At 44.3% G+C, this 22,120-nt stretch overlaps 2 protein-coding genes across 4 annotated transcripts in view; one reads left to right on the forward strand and one right to left on the reverse strand.

Moving 5' to 3' along the window:
• The window catches only part of ATL2 (atlastin GTPase 2), a 41,310-nt gene extending 28,765 nt beyond the window's left edge, over positions 1-12,545 (forward strand). For 2 of the 3 annotated variants that reach the window (XM_074864235.1, XM_074864238.1), the window contains 7 exons: positions 104-242; positions 1,089-1,216; positions 3,370-3,426; positions 4,647-4,718; positions 8,060-8,491; positions 9,947-9,961; positions 10,063-12,545. In XM_074864235.1, the coding sequence (XP_074720336.1) occupies positions 104-242; positions 1,089-1,216; positions 3,370-3,426; positions 4,647-4,718; positions 8,060-8,491; positions 9,947-9,961; positions 10,063-10,170 (951 nt within the window). In that variant the 3' untranslated portion in view covers positions 10,171-12,545. The remainder of the gene's footprint in view (positions 1-103; positions 243-1,088; positions 1,217-3,369; positions 3,427-4,646; positions 4,719-8,059; positions 8,492-9,946; positions 9,962-10,062) is intronic. The other variant, XM_074864237.1, reaches the window with a different exon arrangement.
• Positions 12,546-14,500: 1,955 nt separating this feature from the next.
• Positions 14,501-22,095, reverse strand: EIF4A3 (eukaryotic translation initiation factor 4A3). The gene is made up of 12 exons (XM_074864239.1): positions 21,833-22,095; positions 21,594-21,666; positions 20,732-20,798; positions 19,677-19,739; positions 19,085-19,217; positions 17,909-17,989; positions 17,344-17,485; positions 16,363-16,501; positions 15,742-15,857; positions 15,070-15,177; positions 14,855-14,982; positions 14,501-14,700 (listed from the first exon to the last, which is right to left on the reverse strand). The coding sequence occupies exons 1-12, from the start codon at positions 22,002-22,004 to the stop codon at positions 14,684-14,686; spliced, it is 1,239 nt and encodes a 412-aa protein (XP_074720340.1). The 5' UTR covers positions 22,005-22,095; the 3' UTR covers positions 14,501-14,683.
• Between the last annotated feature and the right edge of the window lie 25 nt (positions 22,096-22,120).

A 22,120-nucleotide genomic window follows, 5' to 3' on the forward strand; every position in this document is an offset into this window, starting at 1 on the left:
TAAACACGCTTTTGTGATCTTTCTGCTTTTAAGCTGCTGTTTAATCTTAATTGCTGTACTGCAAAACTATTAGCAGTTCTTACTGCCTTTTTCTTTTCTTCAGGTAAAGCAAAACCAACATGAAGAGCTACAGAATGTAAGGAAGCATATTCACTCCTGCTTCAGTAATCTTGGCTGTTTCCTGTTGCCCCACCCTGGTCTTAAAGTTGCAACAAATCCAAATTTTGATGGGAGGTTGAATGGTAGGAAGCTTTCAATTGTGTGTTTCTTGATTCAGATCACTGAGTTTTTCTTTTATAATGGAAGCTAAACACTGAAATGATTGCCTGTTGAAATTCTTGACTGGAAAACTGTAGGGCTAAAAGGTGAAACTGTGGAATCTAGAAATGTGCACTGTGTTCTTTTCAGTGGTTTGAAGGTAGAGGAGTTAAGCGGGCAGAGGGAATGGATATCTTTGTGTCTAGCTGTTGTTTGGAATCTTTATTTATCACTAAGATCTTTATTTAATGACCTTTAAGTATGTCTCAAGTTATCAGATTACAGAGGGGAGAGTTCACAAAATTAAAGACTTCACCTTCCTAAAATTGAAAGGCTTTTCTCCAAGAACTTGCTAAACCAAAGATCAGAAGTAGAATGACTTTAAAATAAAAGCTGTAGGTTTCTGCTACTGCAGAATAAGAGGCAGCCAGGATTCCTCCAGTTGTTGCTTGATCCCCCAACAGAGGGAATGTATCAGAATAGCAAAGGCTAAAGAAGTGGGTTTGCAATAGTGGGATGCCAACCACCTCTGTGCTGAGGGCACAGACTTGTGGGATTATTGTGTAAGATGTTGGTGTAATTGGGGAAATGCACTTTAAGTATTACAAGGATCATGGAACCTTGTTCTCTCAGTCTAGAGATTAAAGAGTAGTAGGTAGAATTTATTAAAGCTATACTATGTATTTAAGCTGTTAAATATCTTAAAAATGCAGTCAAGGGTTGTGATGTTATGGATTTTGAAGAGTCATGGGTTATCAGTGTTCCTTTAGGAAATGTAAGATTGAAAGCTAACCACTTTTTTTTCCCTGAAATTGATTGAATTTTACTAGATATAGATGAGGATTTTAAGAATGAACTGCGGAATTTGGTACCATTACTGCTTGCCCCTGAAAACTTGGTAGAAAAAGAGATTAGTGGATCCAAGGTGACCTGTAGAGATCTCGTAGAATACTTCAAGGTAAGCAAGCTCATACTAATTATTTCTGTTAATGGCTTAAAAGAAAATATTCTAATTTTAGGGCATGTTGTTCCCAGAGAAGATATCTAGGCTGACGCTTACTGATCAGCTCACTTTTATTTCATGACTCTGACTTTCCGGAACTGGGACACAGCTTCCTAACAGTATAGCTCTTAGTAAGCTACTATTGGCAAAATTGTGTGGTTTTTTTTTTTCCTTTGTAAATAGGCTGGAAGACTTCAAGTTGTATTAGAGATTTTTTCCCTACTTTGAAATCCTAGTTTGTCTGGATATGTTGCCTTTTTTTTTAAAGAGGGTCTTGTGTAGATTGTACAGATAGAAAACCAGCTCTTAAACTGCTAGGTATGCAGTGAAAATTTCAGATACTCCCCTGTGGATTTTTAACATGCAAGGAAGATGCTTTCTAAACACTTGCATGTGCAGCACCACTGTATCCTCTGAAATACTTGTGTATGATACTTGCAGCTGTTACTCTTGAGCTGTTTTGGTATCATGGTGACACCAGCAGAAATGTGATAACATAATCTGTACGTCACCAGGAATTGGTCTGGTGTGTGTAACTTTTTTTGAATTGGAATGACTTAGACAGTTGGCTTGGTAGGAGAAAGTGGCACTCATTCCTAAGGACATTAATTTTGCATTACGACTTTTGAGCATGCATGTTAAAGGTAGAAGAGAGTTGGGCTGATGTTAAGAAGCTATGCAACGGAGAAATCTGAGACCAGAACTCTTTAACACTTGTCTTTCCTTTATAAAAAGTTGCTTCATTTTACATGATATGGGATGCAGAAGTCATGGCTGTTCTGACAAGCATAAAATCAGCACTCTAGAGCTCATATGTTCAGTCTATATTTACGTGGTTGCATGCTGCTTTTTGTTCTGCTTTCTTCTCTAGTAAGACCTGATCCTATACAGTATAGGGAGTGTTGAACTGTATTCAACAGCAGTTTAGGAAGGATTGCACCCTAAAAACTATGTAAAACCTGCTCTATTGAAAAGCTGCCTGATTCATGTCCTGTATCCAGTCTAGGAGCAGTCATGCAGGGTGCTGTGGAAACACTGTGGTTATGTAACTAAAGAGGACTGCTTCCTTGGGACTGTGCACCTAAAGCTGAGATTGGAAACTGGAGGACTTTTACTTGGAGGAAAAATAACTACAGAAGCAAGGAGGGTGTCAAGGGACCAGAGTCTTGTATAACTCTATACATTTTTGTAGGTTGTCCTACAACCTAGAGCATCGGGTATATAGGGACCCCCAATAACCTTGTTCTCTGCTCCTTTACAGAGAAGAATCCTCAGGGCAGAGGCTTGTAGACAAGCTGGGGAGAAGAGCAGCAGTAGCATGAAAAAGAATAACTGCCCAGCCTCCGAGGGGCTGAGAGTGGCCTTGTTGGTCTAACTTGCACAGCTTGTCCAAAGCACTGAAATGGCTACTGCTGCCTGCTATGCCCGCTCCACTGATCTATCCCAAAGAGCTGTGCTACGTGCCATCCTGTGGGCTGGAGAAGGCGACGTGAAGGACATGTTCTCTTCCAGCCTTCTGAAACCCTGGTGAAAGAAAGGACACCTGAAGATTGGTGGGGTGGGGCACAGAGGGATAGGCTGCCTGCTTGGCTTCCAGAATTATTTTGGCCACTCAGCTCTGTCTGCATTAGTGCTTTGATCTGTTTTTTTTTTTTTCTTCCCATGCTTGAAGGGAGAAAGGCATGTGGGGAAATGTAAGGACTGGTTCTCCCAGCACTGGGGTGTGTTTGGATAGACCTCTTGCCAGAAAAGCTGTGTGAGGTAGTCATCTTCACTCTTTTGTTTTGGGTGAAGATTCCCTGCTTAGCAAAGACCCAATGTATTTGAGGGAGCAGAAAGCTGCTGTCAAGACTGTCACTTCTTGAGATAGTGGCCATATCTCTTCAAGGTTCTCTGCTAACCTGCTAGGCCCTAACCTCAAATGCACAGGGAAGTAAAGCACTAGGGATAACTGTGAGAATGCCAGACTTGTATGAAGAAATGTGCTTAATTGAGTATTTAGCATTACTACAAAGAAATAGTCAATGAGCTCTATATCATCCCTCTCTTCTTTTCCTCAGCTGTGAATGTTTAGGAAAAAGAAACCTTTTTTTCTTTCTCCCATTTAGGCTTATATTAAAATCTATCAAGGAGAGGAGCTACCTCATCCGAAATCTATGCTGCAGGTATCTTATTTTTCGATCAAATAATCTGATAGATGTGTACTTTGTAAGTTATTTGCAATTGAAGATCGTGACTGCTGTGGGTCTGAAGCTCCCACACACCTTGCTGTAGTTCTTGAAGGAGCTATGTACTTTGAAAGCCATCTGAACTATGTAGCCTGGGTACACATTTGTGTCTTCCCTAAATTCCATCTACTAAATGGAGTAGGGGTATATCTGGTTGGGTTCTTCTAGCTGCTTCAATTTCTAAGCATGTGTTTCCCGTAACTTGTTATTTTTGTCAGTGTCTTTCAGACTGTATTCAGAGGGCTTTTAGCATCAGATGCAGCAGATAAAATGAAGAAGGCTTGCAGGAATGCAGCTATTGCCACTGTCTTGCAATGCTGGGCTACTCTGTGGGTTTGTTAGATTGGATAACTACATTGAGGTTTCTTTTCTGGGTTGATCCAAAGAGAATATAATCAGCTTTAAAGTGATCTGAACACAAACTGATTGTGTAAAGCTTGTGTTGAACCCTTGAATTGTTTGGGATGAAGAGCTTTCACCAAAGTGTGGGCTTTACGGTTGGTTTTAACCATTTTGTGTTTGTAAGACTTGGGTTTTTTTTTTTTTAAGCTTCCTGTGTCACTTCATTAAGACATGACTGTTCTGGGTTTTTTTCATCCTTCAAGGCACTAAATCTTTAGACACTTGGGGAAGTTCAGAAAACTCATCACAGTGAAATAAAGGCTGCTATCATTTCCTCTACTTAGCATGCCATAAATGGGGTTGTGCAAGATATGCAGGATGACATAACTGTCCCTGACATGACACAGGTTAACAGTGTTCTTAAATTCTTACAAATTCTGACACCAAAACTGCACATACATAATGCAGAAAATACCAGCTTGCTGCTTTCATCACAGGTAGTGATGTATCAGGATTAACATTTAGTAGTTCAGTGATCCTTGTTTGCTTATTAACAGTAGAGCATTCAGAAGAGATGGCTCATGATGAAAAGCACGCTGGAGTTTGTCTTGCAGCTGTACTAGAAAGCTGAGGAAAATGTTCTCCTAGTCAGTAATCTGTTTTAATGTATATTGCTAACTGTCACTTGTTTTTGTGGGGCATTTTTCTGGCCATCTGAAGCTTTGGAGGTTGTGGAGGTATGTTGGGCAGTGTAACTACATGTATGTAACCAGCTGGTAATGCTGTGATGACACATGGTGCTCAATGTTTTCTAGGCAACAGCTGAGGCGAACAATCTTGCTGCTGTGGCAGGAGCAAAAGACTTGTACAGTAAAGGCATGGAGCAGGTATGATGATACAACTTTTTTCTAACTGTTGTCCCGATCCAATGTTGGGGGAGGTTTCGCTATAATCCCAAGAGCGAGATTAAGACACAAATGAGGTCAAATGCTGTATACCTAAAACAGGTTTTTATTACTAAAGTGAAGAGGGGTAGCGATAGGACAGAATGGAAGGAAAAGACAGGAATAAATCAAGGATGCAGGACAGGGCTGCAAGAATAGTCACCACCATGGATCCAGCGGCATCCTGTTGGTCCTCAGTCTTCAGTTCTTCGGTGGTGGGTGCACACGGATCTGGCTTCGATGGTGGATGCACGCTGAGCAAAACTTTCTGCTGCCTTTTTAAGTTCATAGTATCCACTGATTAATATATCTGCCCACCTTTAGTTTTTTTTTCTCTGGTCCCACAGGTTTTGTTGCATCTGACTTCAGGGCAGGAACGTTTTCCTCTTGTCAGTTCATTAGCAATGCATGCGTGGTGTCTGGCCTACACAGTAGGGCCACAAATGGCTACAGGATGGGGCCGACTCAGTACACTCTGCCCCTTTGAGGCTTGTCTAAGGAGTCCCGATAATGCAACCACAAAGAAGTGGGGGGGTGCATCCGTCAATACAGTCCCGCTTCTCTTGGCGACACTCCCCAGACCAATCCACAGGCCGCAGCAGCTTCTCTTGGAGGTTTGCACAGACACAAGCAAGCTTTGAGACAGTCATAGGACATTTCAGTCTCTCACAACTGCCTACATGCAAATACAGGCCTTCTGTTTTAATGTACTCAATGTTAGTTGTGTGTGTGTTAATGGAGAAAAGTAGCTTAGGGCCAGTACTCGTGTGTTTTCTGCATTCTGCTCTGAGGTTAGATGTCTGATGCAGCAAAGCCAGGATTCTTGGAGACAGAAATTGCTGGGGAGGTTTGGGAATGGGTTTGTTTGTAAGATACCACCTGTTAGTTCCCCCTGCTGCTCTTGATAGACGTCTTAAAATCCTGTGACATGAAATGGGCAAACAGGTGAGGAGCCGTTTGGTGGACCAGGGTCACACAAGGGTAGAGTTCTAGTTTTATAGTCTTATGCTTCTGAATTGTGGTCATTCATTAGCAGTAAAATGCAAAGATTAATTCTAAAGTTTAAAAAACACTTGAAATACAAGAATTATCTTGTCTGAAAAAGCTGTATGTGTAACTACCTACTTGCTTCTTCTCTTGAAGACAGTGACTTATACCACTCCAGGCTGAGTGTACTTCATACTTCAACACAGTGTTATGCAAGGTTTTATCATAGGAAATTCTGAAAACAATTACATGTCTTGTAAAGCTTAACTATGCTTATTGTGAAACTCTACAACCAGAAAAGACCAGTAGGTGTGATAACATACTACAAACATAGCTTCTCATTAACTAGGCTAATTCTGGTCTTAATGGCTGAAGTAGCTTTCCATTTTGAAATTAGGGTAAGAGCTAATGCTAGTGGCAGACCAGCCAGTTCCAGTTGTTAGCAGGCTGTTTTGAGAATGCTCTGCTGGTGTAGAGGGACTCCTTGGTTTATTTCCATATTGGAAAATCTCTTGAAATAGTAAATGGGTTGTTTATAATAAATGCCAAGTCTGCCTTCCTACCTTGAATCTTCAATGGCTGTTGAGATACTGTAGTTGTAAGGTATTTTATTTGGGGCAAGCAATAAACAGGAACAGATGTTCTCTTAAACAGACTTCGTTTCCATAGTAATGTTCCCCAGTATTGTATATTTTTATATCACTGTAGAGATACACACAAATGTCTTAAATCATTTTTTTATCCAGATGTCTCAGATGATGTTCCTAATGCTACACAGCTCTGAAATTTCTATTTTTATGATTAGAAGTGGGAACTCTTTGGAGTTAAGACTGGATTATGTAAAGATAATTCTTACTGTAGCTTCTGAGTTCTCATGAACCAAAGCCCTCCTTTGCTGAGTGTGCATAACCAAAATACTGACCTCTTGATGATCTTAAATGTAAGGAGCAACAGGTGCAGTCACACAGGGTATAAGAAAACAGTGGCAGTTGTTTGTGGGGTGGTCTTGATGCATCAGCACCTCCTAGTGTTTACCAGTGAGCAATGTGAAAAGACTGTTTTGGAGGATGAGACTAGCAGCCATTTTACAGGGAGTTTTGCCAGATGTGGAATATTTCAATACGGAAAAAGCAGAAAGGTGCTTGTTAAATTTGAGCAAAGGGTAAAGTGGGGGTGTCAGGATCTAGACAACAAAGTATGCCTTGAAGCTAGCCAGTGAAGCCATCTTGTGAGGCAGAAAGGGGATCCTGTACTCTGAGAAAGTGATCTTCTGTGTGTCCTGCTGAAGGGATAGCAGCAGGAGGTTAAAGTTGTTGCTGCACTGAAGACATAAGATGACAAGCACTGCGACAAGACTACCTTGAGGCAGGAGAGGGAAGGCTGTTATTTGACACTATATGGAAAGGATCTTCAGTTTTTAGCCACAGTCTGACTGTGAGGGTCTGGAAGAGTTAGAGCTGATCTGCCATATGTATGTCTCTGGCCTAGGTAATCTCTAATCATAGTCCTCAAGAGGTCAGAAATCAGTCTTAGAGAGTAGAAGTACTTGGAGCCTAACCATTTTCATACCCATGCTGATTCAGGGAGAGGAAGATGGTGGTGTCCACATCACTGATATCCATTGGAGTCCACGGCCTCATCCCTTCAGCAGAAATGTACACTCACAAGTTGATCAGACTCAAGCCTACAGGACAGTTTAGGGAAGAATAGGCTAAAGATGTCAGCAGCTAGTTCTTGTTAATTCATATCACCTGGTAAGCTCAATGGAGCCTGCTAGTGGTGGCAGTAAACCGGAATAAACTTGAGTGGGCGAAGTCTACCCTGTTTTTCCAAGTTGTGCAGTGATCCTCTCACTGAGATAGGTGACCAGGAGTAAAAAGCTGAGGGGGGGGGGGGCGGGGCGGGGCTTGTGGCCTTCAGAGTTCTCCTTAACCTTCCTCAAGCCAAGCTTTCTCTGCCTCCTGGCGTTCCTTTATTTCACCTTTTCAGAACAGGAATGTACATGTGGCTGATGTCCTGTCCTCCTGGGCTTGCCCAAAGGGAATGGTTGAAAGTGTGTGAGTTCAGTCCTGTGCTACAGCTCTGTGTGTGACTAGACAGATAAGGCTCTTGCTGTGCCATGGTGCAGAGTACCTTTAGCTGCTTCACTTGGGATGGGACTCCAGAGTCTACAGAGCCAAGAAAGCTGCAGCAGGTAGTCTGCTGGCTTGAGAGGGGGGCAGTGAGGAGCAGGTTTGCTTTCTGTACAGTAGAAGATACTCAGGGTGTGATGACCTCATATCTGCTTGCTCTAACAGGTTTGTGGGGGAGATAAGCCTTACATTGCCCCATCGGACCTTGAGCGGAAGCACCAGGATTTCAGAGAGTCAGCTGTCAGGCAGTTCCGTTCGGTGAAGAAGATGGGAGGGGAGGAGTTCTGTCGTCGCTACCAGGAACAGCTTGAAGTGGAAATCGACGAGATCTATGCAAATTTCGTGAAGCACAATGATGGCAAAAACATCTTTTATGCTGCTCGTACCCCTGCCACTCTCTTTGCAGTCATGTTTGCCATGTATCTAACCTCAGGACTGACTGGGTTTCTTGGCATGAACTCCATAGCTACCCTGTGTAATCTTGTGCTGGGGATGGCTCTTATATCGTTTTGTACTTGGGCATACGTTAAGTACTCTGGGGAATTTAGAGAAGTTGGAACAGCCATTGATCAGATTGCTGAAGCTATATGGGAACAGGTTGGTATCTGTTTTTAATGCAAAATCTTCCTTTCTTGAGCAGACATATCAAACAGTTCCTGTTTAGTGCTGTGAGCAAAAAGCTGGTCTAGACCTAATGGAGAATGCTAGTGCTGGCAAAGGGAAAACAGGCTCAGAAGCCTGACTGCTCTCCTCAGTAAGAGATCCTGCACACAAAGAATGTTAAACAAACGTAGGATATTATCAAAAAAGTGTTACTTAAAGGCCTTACTAGGTGCTTGGACAGTAAAGAGTTGGAGGGACTCTTTAAAAATCTTGTTACTTCTTCAGAGCGAGGAATTCTGCTTTTAAAGGTATGTTTAAAGTGATAAACTTGCCCTATGGACATGGTGGATAAAATATCTCCGGTGGTGCAAGAAATGAGGAAGGCAAAATGCTGCTCTCCTTCCTCACCTCACCTGAAGGTGTGGCACTGGAGGGCTAATTAGACCTCAGAGAGAGATGGCTGATGACTTGCAGCAACTGCTACAAGAGGATGTACAGCAGGTTTCTTCCTTCAGGAAGAGTTGTGTTGTCTGTGACAACTTCAGTTGGTGCAACTGCTGCTGCAGGAAATACTTGACAGACAAATTCCTGAAAGAACAGATGTGAGTGTAAGAGCACCAAAGCTTTCTGTACAGAGATTTTGTTGCCTGAATCCAGTTGACACAGCTGTGCCAGTAAAGCCAATGTAGAGAATCCCTGACCAACTCCTACGAGTAGTGCTTGGAGCATTCTGAGTAGCTGTGTCCAGTGCCAGCAGAAGGCAAAGGCTTTGGTGGTGCTGTTACTGGAAATAAAGGGCTTGCTGAACTTACCTGGGATGACATTAAAATGGGTCCTACAAGGCACGAAGAAATAACTAACAAGCCTTCTATACAGAGGTGCTCTCCTATATCTGAAAAGTGACTCTGTTCAAGGCTCACCACAGGCAGTTGTACATTAGACCTACCTGAGCAACCAGGTAAGGTTATGAGTTACACTGGAGCAGAAAAAGTGGATTTCTAATAATAGGAGGAAAATGAGCATTAGGGTACTAAATCTGGAGTTACACCCCTACGTAGTGATTAAAATTGAGGCTCTCCTGTACCACCACAGCTTCTTGCTTTGGAGCTTGGGCATGAAGACCACTGCCAGAAAAGTGGAAGGTGTCAGGTTCTATGTGTAATACTCAGAGTGCCACTGCTGCTCTAGGATACCTGGGGCGCATGAGGCTTGATTTGACTGCTGACCTTCCCTGGAAGGGGAGAACTTGGCTTATGCTAGCAGGAGCTTGCCTCCTGCAGGCTAGGGGAAGGTGGTGTCCAAAAAGACCTTGCTGGTGGTGGTACAGTTGCACATCACCAACAATATGGAAAGCACCTACAGGTCCTGTCGGAGTCACTGTGATTATATACCATGTTCTTGCTATTGACTCTTCTGAATCTCTCCCTTTCTTTTCCCTCCTTGCTTCAGAGGAATCCCAGGAAGGTGAGAAGTTACTGGCAATCGGTTTCTTTTTTTAAACTAGATTGACTTTTTCTGCTGCCTTCTAAGAGCTACTTTTCCTAACAGCTGAATTCATGTTTTAGGTGTTTTCCAAACTCTTTGAGGTCCTTAGACGCCGAACAATTCGCCGTGCTCTTACATCAGTGCCGCGACAGCGACTCTCATCCAACAATAACAAGAAGAAAAACTAGCCAGTATTTTTAACTTTCTTTCTGTATCTGAAGTGTTCACACTTACACATATAGGACAATAAGCTGGACCGTCTGGGCCGGTCTGCATAAATGCTGTAACCATACCAGACTGATGCTGCATATAGGGTATGGACTTGCACATCCATCTTCTAGGAACTGTAAAGTGGTTGGAATTCAGTGAAATACTGCTGTATAGGAGGGATATCACTTGTGTCCATAGCATGTAGCTGATTTAACCTCATTACTCTAGCAGCAAAACTCATTTCTCTTTCAGTTCATTGCCAGTTTGTGTCAGACTTCCACATTCTAAGTTTTGTCATTATTTCAAGTCTCATCTCTCTATATGTTTTTATATTATCTTCCTTGGTTACCTCATCTTTTTGTTTCTTTTGCACGTTTCTCATTCCACAGGTGTTGAAGCCCATGAGTGATAATTTGATGGAGGATCATATGAAGCAGTCTGTAAAAAACTCTATCAAAGCAGGCCTGACCGAGCAGGTGTCTCACCATGCCAGACTAAAGACAGACTGACAGGTCATCTCCTCTTCAACTCTGCCCTCTCATCCTAGACATGCTTGCTGTACCATGAGAACTCAATAAAAAAAATAAAAATAAACCAAAGTTTACAATCAACTGTAGAAGTAGTTTAGTGTGACCGGCTTCACAGATTGCTACCATCACCTGGAAAGAGTAAGTTTGTCAGTGCTCTGCTTCTAAGAGAAACTGGTGCCATGGAGACTGTTGGGGGTGGGAGGGTGTGTGTCTGTTTAACGTGTAGTCCTGGTGAACCATGTGCGTTTGGGGGGTGGGAGCAGGGAGAGGGATCTTCCCCCCAGTGTCGGCGCTGATGCAGTCTCTGCCTACGGTGGGACTCTGCCCTCTGCAGGAGGCGATTTCAGGGAAGTGTAACGATCAGACCCCACAGAAGGTGCACTCTGGTCTCCCCAAACACACCCAGCTCCGCACTGTCCCCATGCCCCCTCTCATGGAGTTTGTGTATCAGCTTGCTGAAGCCACCAGAGCCACCACATTACAATACAGATCTTGCTTATTGCCTTTTTATACCAGTGTTACACACACGCATGTATTGGTTCCTCATGCTGCTGCTGGCAGAACCGACTTGAGGGAGGCAGTGGGTCAGAGCATGTGGTGTCTCGCCTTGCCCTCGCAGACCTGGGCCCAAGGGAGGTGCATATCAGAACTGAGCTGTTTTTCTGCAGTTTAGCCTTCATGTATATAGTATTGCCATTAATTCTACTGGGGGAGAAATTCCATCCAAAAATGTTGCCTACAGCTACCAAGCAATGAGTTAGGATTGTCTGTACAGTGTGTTTAGTTTTTATTTTTTAAGAAATCACAGATAGGGCATGTATATGAAATATAAATATATAAATACAATTTTGTATCAAAGTTTTGTAGTTTATGGCAAAACCTGGTTCTGTGGTAGCTAAGTGCAGTCCCTGTAAAGGAATGTTTGTGGCTCATGTAAATGTGTGAATGCATCAACAATTTGAAGTTTTTTGATATATTTGTGATATTTACCTGCCTTGAGCACTGCAATCTCTCACCCCTTGGGAAAATCAGTGGGAATGTTTGTTGTGAAACTCTCGTCTTCTGTTGCATTTATAGTTATTTCCTGTAATTTATTTTCAGTACATGATTAAAATCAGTTGTGTATATATGAAATGAAAGTTGTGCTTATTTTTAAAAGATGTTCAAGTATGTATTCTACTACATAAGCTATGTCAAATACTTATCCTGACAATTATATGAACAAATGGTCTATTGTACTTCATAGCTTTCTCTTGAAGCTACTGTTCCTCTTGTGCTTGTCTCTGAAAAATGACATCTGTCTAGCTCATATCCCCTTCCTGTACAGGAAAACTTTCTGGTATTCTGAAGCACGCTTCTTGACTTGTGGAGTTGCTTGTCAGCTTCTGCCCTCCCAACAACTGTATCATTCTGAGATGTTACTGGTTCTATTTTCACTCTTGGCTAAATCTATCAACTAAGGTGTTTTCAGATGTGTGGAGTGTAAAGGCAGCTAAACAATTAACTGCTCTAGTTTCAGCTGGAAAGGACTGTGTGCAATAGCTGGGTTTTTTTGCATTCCTAAATGGTAACAATTTCCATGAATGTTTGAGCTTCATCAGTCTCCCCTCTCTTGAGTGAGGGATATCACCTGCCTAGGACTAAAGCGATTGCACTGTGACTTTTGTACCATAAAGAACTGCTGGGGAGCGGTGGTTACCTGCCCTCTGATGATGAGGGCTCAGCACCAGGTGAATGATGCTGAAGATGAGGTAGGAATGCTGCATTTTATGATACCTTCTCTCAAACTGTACAGATTAAATACTGTTATTTAAACAACTGAATGTTTTGGTGATGAATCTCTTTATTAGCCAAACAACTAGTCATGTTTGTCTTTGCAAGGTCTGAGGCAGATTTGAGGCTGTGCTGTGCCCTGCAGTGATGGTGAGAGCAGAACTCTGTCCAGGCCAGGGGCAGTGAAGCTTGAAGGCTTTGCCCAGACAGTGCCCTTCTAGTAGGGGACTGAAACAGGGTCAGTTGGGGGAGAATTTGTGAACACTGTGCCAAGAAGCTGCAGAATTAATGCAAAAAAACCAAAAAACCCAACTTGGAGGGATCAAATATAGGAAAAGGGAGGGGCCAAGGTGAATTTTGGGAGGAGCAAGTGTGGGAACAGGTTATGGGTGTGTTCTTGTCTAGCTCTGTCTGCCCTGTTTTTCTGTTAACTCCTTTCGTGCCTTCTTCCCAGGAGAGGGGACTCCACTGTGTGTGTGGAGGTCTCCTCCCCCAGCCTTGGGGCCCAGGGGCTGTATGTTTGGTGCACAACGCAAGTGCTGGCAACTGCAAAGGGGGGTGGTGTCGGTGTTTTCAAGCCAGATTTAGAGGATGAGGGGCTGGGGAGCTGGGCACTGAAGCAGCCCCGAGTCTGGGCTGGATGTACATCTAGTTCTGCATGAGGCACTGGGAGGGACCAGGAACTCCAGGCTCACTTAGAGGGTCTGGGGTTCAACTGTGACCTATTTGTGTCTGTGGGAGGCAACTGGAGACAAATGAGTCTCCCAGGGCCAGTTACAAGACAGACTTGTGGCTGAAGGCCAGTTACTGAGGGCATCTAGAGCAGCTGAACTGGCAACTGGAGTGTGTATTTATTTCCCACTAACATGGGCCAGGAGGGGCAGGATGAGGGTACTGGTGCTGTTTGTGCCAGTGCTGAATGTTGACCTGTGCAGGTGGCACGAGCAGGTGCTGTGCATGTGCCCGTGGGGAACACAGGCTCAGCCCTGCAGCTGCTTGCACATGGGGCTATGAAGCTGTAGCAGCCTCACCTCTAACTGGCAACCCCTTACAATTAGTATTCTCAGTAAAATAAAGGTCACTGTTGCTCAACTTTTGCCCATGTAGTGTTCAGTACCTCAGGATCGTGCACAGTGTGGGTATGAGGGACCAGAGGAGCTTCACTAGTGGAATACCTGGGGGCATAAAGGAGAAAGGCAGTCACTCACTCTAGAGCCTTTCTCTACTCAGGAAAGAAGGGCCAAGCAGTGTTCCAGTTCTGTGGTAAGGCCTTGCTTCCCCCATCCTCCCTGAGCAAATAAAACCTATTATTTAACAGAAAAAGCATAGTGTAAAACACAGTAACTTACTTCCCCAGCAGTGTAGCTCTGGCCAACTCCTGTCTCCAAAAGGATAGAGCAGAGCTAGTTTGGAAAGCTATGTGGAAGATACTACAAGCTGGCAAAGTACAGCATAATGCTGTAGAGAAATGGATGAGGAGAGAGGACGAGGAAGATGAAATGAGCTACAGCATCAGAAAGGGGTAGAGAAGGTGACAAGATAAAAGATACTTCTTGTGTTACATTCTAATTCACTTTTCCTGAAGTATTTCTCCAGCTGGCATCAAGTTAGAGGCACTCGCCCTCACAAGCACCTGCTCAAGTTCCTGTGTCCCTTGGGAGGGGCAATAATAAATACTCATCTGGAACAAGAAGTGAGGTGACTTCTGGCTCCAGAAAGGCAGAAACAAGTCTCACTTCTGGCTATCTTGTAACCCAGTTTTCTTAGAGCAGGCTTGGGCCAGGCCACAGATTCTTCCTGTAGATGGCTGATCCTGAGACTCAAGGAAACTAGAAAGTACATCAGGTAGTGTGGCACAACGCTAGTGAAACGGTGGAGAACAGGAAGCCCTGTATATTTTATGAACCTAGATATACTAAGTGTCTAATGTTTTTTGATTGTGTTAGCCAAGTATGGCTAAACTCCCTGCCTGGTACTATCTTGGGTTAAAGTAATTAAGCATAGATTATGGTAAAACTTCCTTTTTTTTATTGAAGAACATGGGTGGGAGTAAAGACATTATTTACACAAGTTCTCAAGTGCAACTCAACTCAAGAACATATAACCAGCAATATGATAAAAGGATGTGGGTCCAAAACAGAATTATGGAGGCTACCAAATAGTATAAGTCCCTGGTGAACACAGACCTTCAGATAAGATCAGCAACTGCAACGAGAGAAAATGAGAGACTCTGAGTATGTGCAGAGTGTGCTGAGAACAAGGCACATGGTAAAAGGAAGCCTCTGGCCTTTCTCTTTCAGAGGCAGCACACCAGTTCCCAATTGGAGGAGGGCAGCAGCCATGCTGGGGCTGCACTCACCGTTCATGGGCATCTCATCTATCTGGGTGGAGTAGTACTGCTCAATGTCTCGCAGGATGCGGATGTCATCATTCTTCACAAAGTTGATGGCGACACCTTTTCGACCGTATCTGCCTGATCGGCCAATTCTGTGGAGGCAGAAAAAAAAGAAAGAATGGAGCCAGTGTGGTGAAAGGTAATCCCACCCTGCTCTCCTGTGTGAAGGCTGAGCTCACCTGTGTATGTAGAGTTCTCTGTTGTTTGGTAAGTCGTAGTTAATGATGAGAGACACCTGAGGCACATCCAGGCCTCTAGCCCAAACGTCTGTTGAAATAAGGACTCGGCTGCCAAAAGAAGGGGACAGTTATGGCTGTTCCACCCAGCTGAAGGGGGTGTGAGAGCAAAGTCACAGTCTCCAGCACACAGCAGCCCCTGCTACTCTGCGCTTCTCCCTCCCCATGGCACACTGCAGCATCCATGTTTGGCTGCAAGTGAAGCTGTCGCATGCAGCATCACCCAGCTTCAGTGGAGGTAGAGAGTACCAAGGCAGCTTTGATCTCTCAGAAAGAATATGACACCCCTAAGAGTTTAAAATACAGAGGACAGAGCCCAAATATTTTTCTTCCTTGACTTATTTTAAATACAGCAGCTCCCAAACTCTTCAGCAAAATAAAACAGACTAATTCAATGCCTGGAAGCATGAGCACCCCTCCTTGGAAAGTAGCAAGCTCTCAAGCCAGTGACACTGCAGGGCAATAGATAGGAATCACAGCTCCTCCTCATTTGAGCTGAACAAGGCCTTCAGAGGAGAGGCATTATAGATTTCTGAGGCTAGTTCACTTCAGACGCTAGAAGAAATCCTGCCCTGAGGGAGCAATGCTGTAAGCAAGACTGCTGAAGGCATTTACCTTGCGCCAGATCTGAACTCCTTCATGATGGACTCCCTCTCCTTCTGTGGCATGTCCCCATGCATGGATGAAACAGTGAAGTTGGCTTCCCTCATCTTCTCTGTAAGCCAGTCTACCTGTGCATACAGCCAAGCAGCTCAGGTTAGCTCTTGGCTCAGGACAGCCAGATGCGCTAGTTGTGCTTGCAGTATGTTTGCAGAGACATAAGCTGAAGGACTGAGAGACACTTTAACAAGCATTCTGATGCTAAAGGAAGTAAATAATCTTTACAAAGCATCAGCTGTTATGATACAGGACTCCACTAGCCCTGAAAGGCAAGGGATTAAGGGCATTTATTCAAAAAGTGTGACTCTGTTTCAGGCATTTTAAGCAATTATAAGAATAAGCACATTCTTAACTAATTAGTTCTACTTCTCTAAAAGGCAATTCCTGCCAACTGTACCAGGTCTGCCTATAAGCAGTTGTTTAAGCTAGGCACATCCCAAAGACAAATGTTTAACCTCTGCTCTTGCTAAACTGTTCCCAAGTGGGGAAACAACAGACCTCTTCACTGGGTTTGTCCCAATATTATCTCCTGAGCCACCCTCAGGAAGCAGAAAGCCCATGTGATGGTTGCTGTACCTTTCTCTTGGTGTTACAGAAGATGACAGCCTGGGTGATTGTGAGCGTGTCGTAGAGATCACACAAGGTGTCAAACTTCCATTCTTCTCTCTCCACAGCCACGAAAAACTGCTTGATTCCTTCAAGGGTCAACTCATCGCTGTAGGGAAGAAGAGCTGTACCACTCCACAAGCAGACCAATACATACAATGCAGTCAGAAGGGCCGGGTGGGCTTCAGTGGAGACCACACCTCTGCCCCGCGCACTGCTGGGTCTGTGCACAAGGCCGAGTTGTTCTAGGAAGTTCCTGGAGAAGTCTGCTCAAAGGGTCTCGAACCTGACCCATGCAAGAGAGACTAGAACTGGGGCACTCACTTTGATCTAGACAGACAGCTCCAAAAGGAAACATGTCTGTTCTCATCAGTTTTACATTCAAGCGTCTTGACCACAGAGATGGAAGAAAGGTAAAGGGGGCAGCATAAGAGATCAGGCAAGAGGGAGGCGCCTCCTGCCAGGCTGCCTACGCTTCCTCCTCTTGACTCCTGCTGAGTTCCACTGCACGAGGACCTATGACACCACCAGACAAAAGCTACACCTCCAAAGGCATTCAGGATCAGGCAGCTAAAGGCTTTTCTGGCTTGCTATAGTACAGAAAATTAATGGAGGCGGCCTACAAATATCCCCTGGAGGAGCAAAGGAATTGGGTAGGTGCGGAAGATGGGCTTTCCGGGAGAAGGGAGTGCTATACGTGGGAAGGATGAGGGGTGGGGGGCAGTCAGGCTGAGCAGCAGCAAACAGAACTGGGCAAGGATAAAGTCCAAGCAGTGAGTCGGCCCCTGTTGGAAAACAGGATGTGAGGATGTCTGCAAACACCCAGACAAACTGCAACGGTGAGAAGGAATGTGAGAGAGACTCTGCACATTTCAATCAGTTAATACTGTGAACTGCCCAGTGCTGGACCAACTCAAAGAGCTCCCGTTCTTTCCAAGGAAACTCACTCACCGTTTCACCAAGATGCGAATGGGGTCTGTCATGAATTTGTTGGTCATCTCCAGAATTTCATGAGGCAAAGTGGCACTGATCAGAACCACCTGTGTAGCTGGAGGCAAGTATCTGTACACATCATAAATCTGCTCCTTAAAACCTTAAAAGTAAATCAAGTAGCACAGAACAGTTAGCACATCTTTCTCCCAAGTGTCCTGCTCCTTCACAATTTGATCTGGAATTGAGTATTGGGCCCACGCTACGAGATGAGTGAATCAGTAGCTCAGAACCAATGTCACATATTGCTCATCTCTCTCATTTTCCCAAACCCACTACAATGTGGCTGTGGTACACAACAAAGTATGAAAGGCAGTGCTCAAGAATTTATAACTATCAAAAAGAACACTACAACTAAATCAGTCAAGGCATATTAAATAGTTAAACCTGTTACAGCCTATAATTAATTATAACCATCTAACTTTGGCAAAACCAATTGATTTTAGAAGTGGGACTGCCAGCTGGGACACCCTGGAACGTCAAAGAGGTGAGAAGAAAGGAAGTAAAAGGGAGACAAATATTTTACCTTTATTGAGCATTTCATCTGCTTCATCCAAAACCAGCATTTTGATGGCACGAGTCCTTAAACTTCGCCGACGAATCATATCTGTAAGATTTCACTTTGTAAGATGAAAAGGCTCTGAAAGCAAGCAAGCCTACACTGCTCCCAGCTGCTGTCAGGGCGTGTCAGTGGAAGAGGGACAGACACTTGCCCTGCTGCCAACAGAAATGGTGTTTGGTGATGGAAGGCACATCCAAGGGCCACAGCAAGTCCCCTGCACCCTGCAACACAGGGGGCTGTCTCTGCAGCCTGGCTAAGGCAGTGCTGGCCGCAGGGAAGCTCCCAGAGCCCAAGCCCTGGGCTAAATGCACAGGACAGGTGAGCCAGTCTCCCATGGCAGCTGCGTGCAAGAAATGCAAAATGCTGCAGGAACTTTTTGTCAATAGGCTGGACAAATCCACATCCTGTTTGAAAGAGCACATGACTTTGTGTAATTACTTAATAATGCAATAGAAAAGTATTTGCTATTAGTGTGCTGTTCAAAGCCAGCCCAGTTCAGCAGCTGCTTTTTTTGTTTGTTTTTTTCAGCTTGTGGAGACTAGCTCCATGCTCTCTCCATGACAGGTGCTTGTGCAAGAAAGTGCTGCCTGCTTCTCAGAGACCCTGAAGATGTGAGTTTGAAGGCTAACACTACCACTGTGGTAACTGCCATGAACAGTAAATATAAAAATCTTCATGCAATGAAACCAGAAAGTACCAGCTGCAAGTGCACCTGATTTAACAAAGAGAGCGTGATGGCCAATACACAGAAAATATGGTCCTGACTTTGACATTCAAGTACACTCCGCTCCTATCTCCTCCAAGATTCTGAAGTATTTTCTGGGACTGTAATATTTTCTCCTTAAAAAATACTCTTTGTTCCCATGTCACCATATAAAGAAACACTTCAACAATGAAAAGCAAAATAGAAACAGACAACGTTCAAATACTATCCCCACTGATTTCTCTCTAGTCTTTTCCAGATACTACTACAGTAAGTTGTTACCTTGTTATACTTCACATTAATGTCACATTAAGGGTGTCATGATAAATGTAACTTTCATGCTATTCCAAATCCAAGAGCACAAAAGTTGCAGGAGGTTCCCATGGCTCAACTCAAGTCTGAAGCTGGAAGTGATGTAGCCTCCCACATCTCCTTACCAAATACACGGCCTGGAGTGCCAGCAACAACATGCTGCCCATAATCCAGTTTTCGGATATCTTCACCCACGTTGGTCCCTCCGATGCAGGCGTGACACTGGACATTCATGTAGTCTCCCAGAGCAAGAAGACCCTGTGTTGATACAAAGGAATGGCTTAATTAACTGAGCTCTCATGAAGTTTGTATTTGTGAAGAGATGCAGGTCTGCACAGCCAGACAGTGTTTTATTTAAACAGATGTAAGCACAAGCAGTTAGAGGGATTTTTTTATGTCTGTTACCCAAGCCTCCTCAACAGCAGGCTTTCAAACACTGGGAACTCAGTTCTCAGGGAATCGTAACTCCTTTAAAAGTGCTGTCCTTAAAAATTCAGCTAGAAATGTGTAAAACCTTAGACTGCTAACCAGTGTGGTCATGTAAGCAAGAATGGATATAATGCAGATGAGCAAAACAGCCCTTTATCAAAATTTCTTATCACTTTCAGGAACAGAAAGAAAAAGCAGATGCTGTGCTTTGAGCTCTGCTGAGGAACATGTGAGAACTGGTCTCAGGCCTTGCAAGTGCTTTACAGATGGCGATTTAGACGCTCTTACCTTCTGAATCTGTACAGCCAGCTCCCGAGTTGGTGCCAAGATCAACGCCTGGGTCTCGCGAACCTAATTAAAACAGGTGATCATATAGCAGTTAATCACAGGGCAGACGGATTATGGATCCCACGGTACTTTGAAATCTCACATCTGAAGGATTAATCATAGAATTTTGTGCTAAAACCTACTGCTTGCAAGGGTCAGTACACCTAGAAAGCAGCTCTTACACAGAGTATTTACACAGTAACAGCCTCTTAATTTACCTTTGACAAGACAGCACTAAAGCAGTTCTTCAATAGCTCATTTTTCATTCCAACCTGATTTCTGAAAACATTATAAGAGCGTGTACTTTTCTTGCAAAAGAATAGAAACAAATTTAAATCACTTCAATTTCCTATGTTCATTTCAGATAAAAACCTGGCATTGCACAAGGATTCCAAGATAATTAAATTAGCCTTTTACAGAAATGAAGCAAAAAGCTGACCTTTTCATTTAAAACATGCAGCATTTATTTTTATGTCCCCAGGCATAACAACACAGGTGAATAACAATCTAAGCTTTATTTCAGAGAGTACTGGCCCACAGAAAATCATCATTTTATTGAACAGCATCTACACATTCAAGTCATACTTAAAAAACAACTAGATGGACATGATACCCCGAACTAGAAAAGCAAACATTTGTCAGACAAAAATCCAGGTTTTGTTCTGTGCAACGTACGCCAAGTGTTCAGACAGGTTACTGATGCTGTTAGGACTGTTCAAGGACAATTTTGCTTGCTGAGAGATTAATTTACCCTCTAATACGTGAAAGAGGTCTGCTGTTAAAGCCAACTTTATAATTACAAGACTATCTGAACTTATTTTGCCAGGATGGGTTTAACAGTTAAACTGTTACAGAGTAGAGCCGGGTGAAATTTTCAGTCAGAAATCTGTCTTGAGGTTCATTGCCCATAATTAATAGATTTCAATGTAAAGCTTCATTTCTTCACTAAAAATGAAGGCTTTTATGATGAAGACTCTACCAATTTAGTTAAAAATCATTTTTAGCTATGAAGTTACCTGTATATCCAGACACTGCAGAACAGAGATGGAGAATGTTGCTGTCTTCCCTGTTCCTGACTGCGACCTGAGAAACAGATGTTTGGTGAACACTCTGGATGTCTGGACAAACAATACAGGCAGTTTCAATATATTCCACCCCTCTGCTCTTTGTCACTCCTTCATCACAAAGAAGTCAATACTGCCAACAGTATATCTGACAAAGTTCTGTGACGATCACAGCATGATCCGCAGACAAGCACCTTTGAGAACTGCAATATCAGAGATGGAGCACTCCACTACAGGGTCCCCAGCTCTGGTGTGTTTACTCCTTATCAGACCAGCATTTCATCTTACTGCAATTTATGGTACATAGTATTTTTTTCTTTCAAAGTAAATGGTAGATGAGCCAATACAATTTGGAAGGCTAGAAATTCCCACTAGTAACCCAGAAAGGATTTTTTTTCAGTGGGATGCATATCCTTCTTTGTCTCTAGAGATATACAGGTTTTCTTCTGCTTACTTCTTCCCTTGATTGAGACTGCAGTTGTCTCTGTACTGCTCTGGCTTTGCTGGAAAACACTCCCAAAAGACTCAGAGCCCTGTTCATTGAGAGCACACAATAACTTGGCTGAATCTTTATTGCAGTGACATACTTAAACTTAATAAAATCTGACAATAACAACTGTTAGAATTACAACCTATGTGCAAATGTGCCAGTGTCAACCTGTATCGCTCGTGATGCGATTTCCCTAATCCTGCCACGCAGGAGCCCAGGATCACGGGTGACAGATCTCGCTTCCAGCTTATCGGCGGCCAGTGTGACCGACACCCACCGCTCTCGTGCCCGCAGCCACCCCCCCGCGCCGGCAGCTTCACTTACTGGGCGATCACGTCTCTCCCCTTGATTATCTGCTTGATGGCTCTCTGCTGGATGGCCGAGGGCTTCTCAAAACCTGCGGAGGCGGCCGTGACCGTCAGCGGCGGCGGGGCAGCCCCAGAACCCAACAGGCAGCGGCTTCACCGCGCAGGCGCAACGCCGCACATGCGGGCGCCGGCACGGCCGGCCCCCCCACTCCCCTCCCCCTTCCCCCTCCCCCCGCGCTGCCCCACGCCGCGCACCGTAGGCGTAGATGCCGCGCAGCAGGTCCTCCCGCAGTCCCATGGTGTCGAAGGTGGGCGTCACGTCCACCTCCTCGCTCGTCTCGAACTCCACCTTCGTCATGTCCTCCTCCTTCATCAGCCGCTTCCGAGCCGAGCCGGTCGTTCCGCCAGATCCCGCCGACCCCGACATGGCTGCACCCTTCCCTCTGCTGCCGCCCACCCTTCGCGCACCGGCGATGGCGCCACCGCCCCACACACACACACACACAGAGCCGCCGCGCTGCGCATGCGCGGGTCGTGCGCATG

The sequence above is a fragment of the Strix uralensis genome, chromosome 3 (genome assembly GCF_047716275.1).
Source record: "Strix uralensis isolate ZFMK-TIS-50842 chromosome 3, bStrUra1, whole genome shotgun sequence".
Taxonomy (NCBI): domain Eukaryota; kingdom Metazoa; phylum Chordata; class Aves; order Strigiformes; family Strigidae; genus Strix; species Strix uralensis.

What these genes read in the sequence shown, in the direction of transcription:
- EIF4A3 (XM_074864239.1), bottom strand. Translation starts at nt 22,004, where the DNA reads ATGTCGGGGTCGGCGGGATCTGGCGGAACGACCGGCTCGGCTCGGAAG. An exon ending in GGGAGAGACGTGATCGCCCA is followed by an intron (nt 20,799 to 21,593) that starts GTAAGTGAAGCT and finishes TCTGTTTCTCAG; the next exon opens with GTCGCAGTCAGGAACAGGGA. An exon ending in TGGCTGTACAGATTCAGAAG is followed by an intron (nt 19,218 to 19,676) that starts GTAAGAGCGTCT and finishes GTATCAACACAG; the next exon opens with GGTCTTCTTGCTCTGGGAGA.